At 38.0% G+C, this 7,378-nt stretch overlaps 1 protein-coding gene across 1 annotated transcript; it reads right to left on the reverse strand.

Moving 5' to 3' along the window:
* Positions 1 to 250: 250 nt before the first annotated feature.
* On the reverse strand, positions 251 to 2,190 carry LOC113360979 (11S globulin seed storage protein 2-like). The gene is made up of 4 exons (XM_026604382.1): positions 1,849 to 2,190; positions 1,479 to 1,744; positions 932 to 1,375; positions 251 to 833 (listed from the first exon to the last, which is right to left on the reverse strand). The coding sequence occupies exons 1-4, from the start codon at positions 2,165 to 2,167 to the stop codon at positions 450 to 452; spliced, it is 1,413 nt and encodes a 470-aa protein (XP_026460167.1). The 5' UTR covers positions 2,168 to 2,190; the 3' UTR covers positions 251 to 449.
* Positions 2,191 to 7,378: the final 5,188 nt, after the last annotated feature.

The raw sequence follows: 7,378 nt of genomic DNA on the forward strand, positions 1-7,378 counted from the left end.
AAATTAATTCTTCGTTCAATTTAGCAGTCCCAAGACTATTAATTTATCGAAATTTTATGCATTTTAATGCGTTTGTTTTTGCAAGTTATGCAAATTAATTTATCGAAATTTTACATTAGTATGCATTTTAATTACTTGATGCGTTTGTTTTTGCAAGTTATGCCGTTATGCCGCTCACTCTTCATGGTGAGAATTCATCAATCTTTGAATGTAATTTAGATATATTTCTCAACATGTCCAAGTTTGCTAAATCACCATTTTCATGTGCTAGTTTATTTTGCAAAAGATCTAACTCTTACATCGTCTCTTATTACTACTAACTACTTATTACAACATTTTTATTGTAGAAGTAAAAGCATTAAAAAACCATCATAATCTCTTATTGAGATCGTCCGCTCTTTTAGTTATCCATGCATATATGACATATAAGTTAGTTAACTTTATCGGTCTTAAGAAGACGTAACAGCTCTAGGAGGCAGGAGCATGGTTTGATGTTCCCTGTTGTATTTGAGGTTCTGAGCTTCTTGGGTGGAGATCTGGAAAGAGTTTGCGAGAACTTGAATTGGCATTGCTTTGAAAGCTGATGTATAACCCACCAAAGGACTCTTCATGGGCTGACTAGAAGTCTTGAAAGCAACGTATTCGAATCCATTGCTTCCTGCCCTCATTGTTGAAACGAATTGCTGAGGAACCACAAACATCTCTCCTTGATTCACCGTGTCATAATAAACTCTTTGTCCATTGCTTCCTACAATTTCAACATGAGCATGACCACGTGTCACATAAAAGACGCTGTGAGCATTCATCGTCCAGTGAGGTGCATGCATTGCATTCTGCAAGAATTTAGAAGATTGATTAACATTAAGCTGTCTTAACCGCTCATGAGAAGAATAAAATAAGGTGCAGGTACATATATATACGTAAATTTTACCGGATATAGGTTTCCCTTTTCGGCGCTCATGTCCATGTAATTTAGAATTTGAAGCTTTTGGCCGTTCGCGTGGTTGATTCTTCCGGCTTGCTTTGAGTAGATATCAGCTTCTTTAGGGTTGTCCAAGTACTGCCTGATTTTCAAGTGGCAGTAAAGTTCTTCCATATTGTTTGCGCTTCTTGATTGATACCTCTCTTCATATTCTTCATCTTCTTCAGGCCTAATCATCCTCATTCCTTCTCCTGTAACTCTAACAATGAAACCTCTTTGATCTTCTTGTTGCATCCTCCTAATAACTTCCACGGGAAGGTTAAATGCTTCAGCCATCAAATTCTCATCGAATGCTCGAAATACATTTTGGAATGTTACTCTTTGCAGTTGTTGTTGCTGTGCACTTTGTACGGATGAGTAGATTTGTTGGTGTCCACCAGCAAGGTAGAATGACTGCACACAACCAGATAGATGTGAGGTGTTTTTGCTTATGTTGGCTATGAAATGAAAAAGCGTTGGAATGATAAAGAAAAATCGGTTAATTATGCATGCATACCCTTAACTTTTGTTCAAGTTGGTTGGCATTGTTGTTAAGATCATTAACAGAGACAGCAACAAGTTCTTCGTTGCCATCGTTATAGCACCAGTGAGCTACACCAGCTGGAAGAGCAACAATGTCTCCTTGGCGAACCCTGTGTACCTTCTGGTGTTGATCTCTTTGTTCACCCTGTCTAGTCCTAACACCCCCGCCTCTAACTGATTGTTGCCCAGAAGTGTATGTCTCGGCGCAACCAGGGATGGACATTCCTATCAACCCCTGACCTGCAAATAGTAGATACACAAACACTTTAGTAACCGATCTCTGAGAATAATTCTGTCTAATATCGGGGTACACATTGCGAAGACGAAAAAGTATTTGTGCAAACCTTGTTGAATGTACACAAGGCGAGGAGATGGAGAGAAGTTGGGAAGCGAAAGACAATTAGGCTGAATGATGTTTCTGAGTGCAGCAACGCCAGCACATTGGAACTGATCATCAAATTCATTCCACATTTCAGTCACACCTCCTTCAGATTGAATACGCTGAGTAGGCTGGCTCGGCGTTATACGTTGGATACGGCATTGTCGAGCCTCTTGTAGTTGAATCTGCTGCTGCTGAGATTGTTGGCCTGTTTGATATTGGGCAAAAGCCGTCGACACGAGGAAGAAGATGATTAAGGTTGCGAAAGGAATAGCCTTAGCCATAGTTTGAGATCACAGTGAAGAGAAATGTTATAGCCTAGTGTTGTGAATAAGGATGGGGCTGAACCTCAATATTTATGGTGTGAGATATTCAGAAGTTCGTGTGTGGCGCCTCGTTGGGTCCGTTTATGTCGTCTGTTTTTGCATGTGAAGTGCTTTGTCGTGAAGTTAACTAGAAATGCCACCTTTTAATTACTGTCTGCTTTAAAGCGCATGGAATCTTTCCTACTACGTGTTGCTAAACAATGTGCATGTAGCTAACTTCTCTACTGGTGCCAAACACCTGTCCAATACGGGAATTCCCTAGCCTAGATCAATCAGATCAGATCTGAAGGTTAGCAATTCGTATTTAACCAACTATTGAGTTTGCACCTCGTGCAGCTATTACATGGCAAGATAATACAACCTTGTCAACTGCTACTGACCATTGTCATGTACAGAATGAACACCTTTAGCACCTACAGGACCAGTTTTGAACTTTTGCGACGTTAATAACCGGGAAAATACCGTTCCGTCTAAAATCTCGTCCAAATATACTAGTTAGTCTTGACCCATTTAACTAGGTACAAATTAATTCTTCTTTTTATAGAATGTACACAAATAATCTTCCTGATTTACAATTCAGTCCAAATATTTACAGCTTAGTCCAAAGTGACACATGATGATGTCATCAGTTTTATATAGTATTAAAAAAAAATTAAAATCAATTTATCTTATGAATCGTTTGTCCAAAATTCACAAACTTTATATATTCGGAAAGCTCTTTCCAAGAGCTCCAAAAAGAGTACCCATATTAGAGCTGGCAAACAAGGGAAAACCCGCGGGTTTTCCCGGCCCGGCCCGTAAAAAACCCGCACCCGGCTCGGCTGGTGCCTAAACAAGCCGGGTTAGGGTTGGAGAAAAGCCGGCTTGTAGAAAAACGGGTTAACCCGGACCGGTTTGTAAAACCCACGGGTTCAACCCGTTACTTGCAATTATATTTCCCCACATTATTACGCCGCGTTTCACCTCAGGATAACTGTCCCCTCAGTTTCTTTCTTCTTCTTCTTTTCTTTCTCCTTCTTCGTTTCTTTTTCCTTCTTCATCCGCAGAGAGATTCACAGAAAGTGAGAGAAATTGAAGCTAAAAATTATCTACAATTGAAGTGGAAGAAGATGATAAGTTCGATAGATTGTTTCATATGGATCGAAGTAGGGTTTGATTGGTGAACTGAGATCTAAAAGTGATGAGGATTTAAGAATTCAGAAGAAAAAATTCAACTATCAAGATTCTTTTATTGAATTGAAGATGGGTGTTGATCTAAAATCTTTTGGGTTTTGATTTTCTAATGTTTATGTGAATACAGAAACGAGTAATCATGAAACTGTCGGTGGTGATAATAAACTCAGGAGAGATCGAGAAGAAGTTGTTGCCGCTGAGAAAATCAAATTGATGAAGAGATGATCTGTTGCTGCTGAAATTAATGATTTAGGGTTCTGTTTGAGATCGATTTAAAGAATAGTGAATATGAGAATCCAGTTGATGGAGGTTTTGTTAGTGCAAAAATTAGAGAAATTAGGATTCTTGGATAATGAACTGGTAGTCTGTGAATTGGAAGAAGAAATTGAGGCTCGATTTTAGAGATAAAGGAATTTATTGGAGGAGATGATTAATGGATCTGTGAGGAATCAAAATAAGATGGGTTTGGAGAGCTTAAGATCAACAATTAAGGAGATTGATGGATTGTTAGGACAGGGTTTGATGGAGTTGATTAGTTGTACCACAATGGATTTGTGTTAGTAGCAGATGGAGTTGTTGTGGCGGTGAGAGATAGAGAAGAATTGAAAGAATCAATTGATAACGGTTGTTATAGGGAAGCTTAAGGTGTTGGTGGTACTGATGGAGTTGATGCTATTGGTTTTGGTGATGCAGAGTTGTAAGAAGAAGGGTTTGGACGAGAAGATCATGACTTTGAATGAAATTGGTGGTTGACTCAACAAAAACCAGCTAACCCGTGAGCCCCGTGAACCCGCAAGCTTTATCCGGGACGGGCGCGGGTTGGAGAAATGACAACCCGTGAAGAATTTCAACCCGCAAGCTTAGGCTTGTATTAAAACGTAACCCGCGGGTTGGTCACAAGCCATCCCCGGCCCGCCCGTTTGCCAGCTCTAATCCATATAACTATATAATTTTCATTTTTAATTTTTTTTAATATACACTAGTATAGATCTATATACACATCTGCAAAAAAAACCAGAAAATTCAATATCAATGATAGCCAGACTGCCCACTCTAGTCTATACAGACCGACAAAAATATCAACCACGCCAAGCTCTAGTTAGATAATAGTCGTATTTGCAGAAGTTGGTTTAGTAGTCAACCTGTATAGAGGATAAAACGATAAAACATAAGAAATCGCGGGTTGAAGGAGAAGAGATTAACCTTTCACCAACAACCATATAAAAAACAAAGCAAGAAAACAATCAAAGTAAAAAAGTTAATCAGTTACTGACTTAAAGAGACACAATCTATTAGGTCTACAGAACATGCCACACATAGAGAATACCAGCGTACAAGTATGTACAATCTACAAAAAATAACAAAGTAGCGCATTTATTCAAACAAAACAATCCCTGCATTCATCACAAAGAATTTCAGTGAAGAAAGTATGCACACGTCTGCCAAAATATGATTGAACGCTCACCATGGTTCAGAATAGCATACACAACCTTCTCCAACATGGTTGGTACCCTACATATTACAAACATATAAATAAAAAATATATACGTTGTACATTAAAGTGTACATGCTACATAAACAAAAACATATACTATTTTACAGACATGTACACCTCTACAGAAATCCTAGCAAATCCAACATCCATACAACAAAACATGACATACATCCATGAGAATGAACAATGGTGTACAACTATGTACACATCTATAAAACTCCAGAAAAGGATACTATACTTAAAGGTAAAAATCTATGCAGCTGCAGCATAAGCTTATCAAGTCAACCTTTTTCTCATGTGCACAAATTTGCACACCCAAGTTACTTATGCAGGAATAAGTTTACGAAGTCATTTTTTCACATGTGCACTAGATTGTACACCATGGTTATAGTTTATGTGAACCTGCTCGCTCTATTCTACATCGATATTCAAGCATTCCAATATTCCTAGAAAGAATGTACACACCATAACAATCTATAGTAGTTGAAAGAAATGAATAATATACCTCTTTGGTACTGAATACAATGAAGGTGAAACCTCGTGCATCTCCTCGCTTTGGACCATGAGTGTGCCATAAAAAATTCTCTGACTCGATCCTTCCATAAGGAGAAAACATCTTGATCAAGACCGACCTATGGTTAGGAATAAAAATCATGTGCACCAGATTGTACACAGCTGTGTCAGCATGTGTACATTTATGTGTACATTAAAAATCATGTGTACAATTATGTACACATTGACAATAAACAGGTGTACAACTATGTACACCTTTCCAATAAACAGGTGTACAACTATGTACATGTTAACAATCAACGGGTGTACACTAATAACTTTGGATGACGTATTGCCTTACATAAAATATACTTCTTAAGACAGAACAGGTAGCAACTCCTTATCTTAAGGAAGTAAACCTAAGCACGTGATTGACAGAGGACACATGGATGCTATGTTAAATAAATGGGATAAAGAGAGCACTGTTCTACTCTCTTAATGAGTAATTACCTAGCATTTCATTAAAAAAAAAAAGGTAAATGATAAAATCATTTAAGTGTCCAGAGGAGTTTACCTCCGAACAAGCCTCCTTATAACAACTTCGTCAAGGTCAAATGGCTTATTGGCAGCAGCAAGAAGAAGTGCACGTTCTTTGTCCTCCGTACTCAGAACGTTCCAGTTTACTAAAACTCATTTTTCCTTTTGCGCATAGCCTCATGCTTCCCTCGATTTTCACGTCTACTCAACATATTGTCAAACTATATGAGAAGAATTAAATCGAGACCAATTAAAGCGATTCTTGAGAAAATAAACTGTGGGATCACTGTTTCATAAAAAAGTTAGCTAAAATAAAACAATGCATTTCAGAGACAATACTCCTAACAGTCGAGCAACGACAATTTTAAAACCATGATGACAATCTTCTCCACAAAAACACGGAGGAAAGGAAGATGAACAGGGATATATATATACGAGGATACGTGAAACGCTTACTTCCCATAGAGACAGAACCCACTCAATAAAATTGATCAAGATGCTTCAGCAAATCCAATCCTCATGTTGCCGTAGTCGAACACTGTGTGGTAGTTACCCATGAAAATATCTCCCAAGATCCTGCAAAGAATAAGAATCCCACCCAAAGAATGATAAATAACAGTTCTTAACCTTCACCCAGCTAAAATGCCAACTGAACAAATATTTCTAGGATAATTGAGATCAAGTAGAGTTAACAAGGAGTGAGCCACGTGGAGAAGGTATATCGAAAGTTGTAAATCCACTAATGCACTGAGCTGCTGCTACCTCTCCAACCTTGAGAATACATACTGTTTTAATCACCAAAATCAAGAAAAAGAAGTCACTATGAACCATTGTTGTCATCGGAGTTAACAGTGAAAATGCCAGTGTGGGACTCGAACTCGGAATTTCATTTGTTGGGAAAGGCCAACATGAAACTCGAACTAGTAACCAACCAGTATCAGGGAGTCCCCCCGGTCAGTTGGGTTGTTCCCCATGGGTTAAACGATTACTTTGCTCTGAGTTATAAGTTAAAGCCAACGATGAGCGACTAAGTTTTGATTAATACATGAAATGAATAACAAGCCTCATATGAACTAATCCCAAATTGTTTGCCATCTCTAATGAGAAAATTCAAAAACTAATCAACAAAAATAACACTTGGAGCTATTTTACTAGATAGTGAGAGCACTGCTTTTTCCCTCCTTCGCTGGACCATTATGAAATAATGAAACAGGTGTACCAAACGATTAAGCATGAACATTAGCTAGTGTGAATGGGTACCCAAAATAAGATCCCGACAACTCATTCTCTCAAGTGTTGGAAATTAATATAAAATGAAAACTTCCAGCATTGTGATCAATATTTTTAACTGGATAGTCACTAGATCATTCATATAAATTAAGATATATATAATGTATTGTAATACTTTGATTATCTAGCTGAATTCAAATATTACAAGGTGATAGGAAACTTTATGTACCTCTGTTGAAAGG

Source organism: Papaver somniferum, chromosome 3, assembly GCF_003573695.1.
Source record: "Papaver somniferum cultivar HN1 chromosome 3, ASM357369v1, whole genome shotgun sequence".
Classification (NCBI taxonomy): domain Eukaryota; kingdom Viridiplantae; phylum Streptophyta; class Magnoliopsida; order Ranunculales; family Papaveraceae; genus Papaver; species Papaver somniferum.

Coding starts and splice junctions, on each gene's coding strand:
- LOC113360979 (XM_026604382.1), bottom strand. CDS start 2,167: ATGGCTAAGGCTATTCCTTTCGCAACCTTAATCATCTTCTTCCTCGTG. Junction 1,376..1,478: donor AACTTGAACAAAAGTTAAGG/GTATGCATGCAT, acceptor GGTTGTGTGCAG/TCATTCTACCTTGCTGGTGG. Junction 834..931: donor AAAAGGGAAACCTATATCCG/GTAAAATTTACG, acceptor AAATTCTTGCAG/AATGCAATGCATGCACCTCA.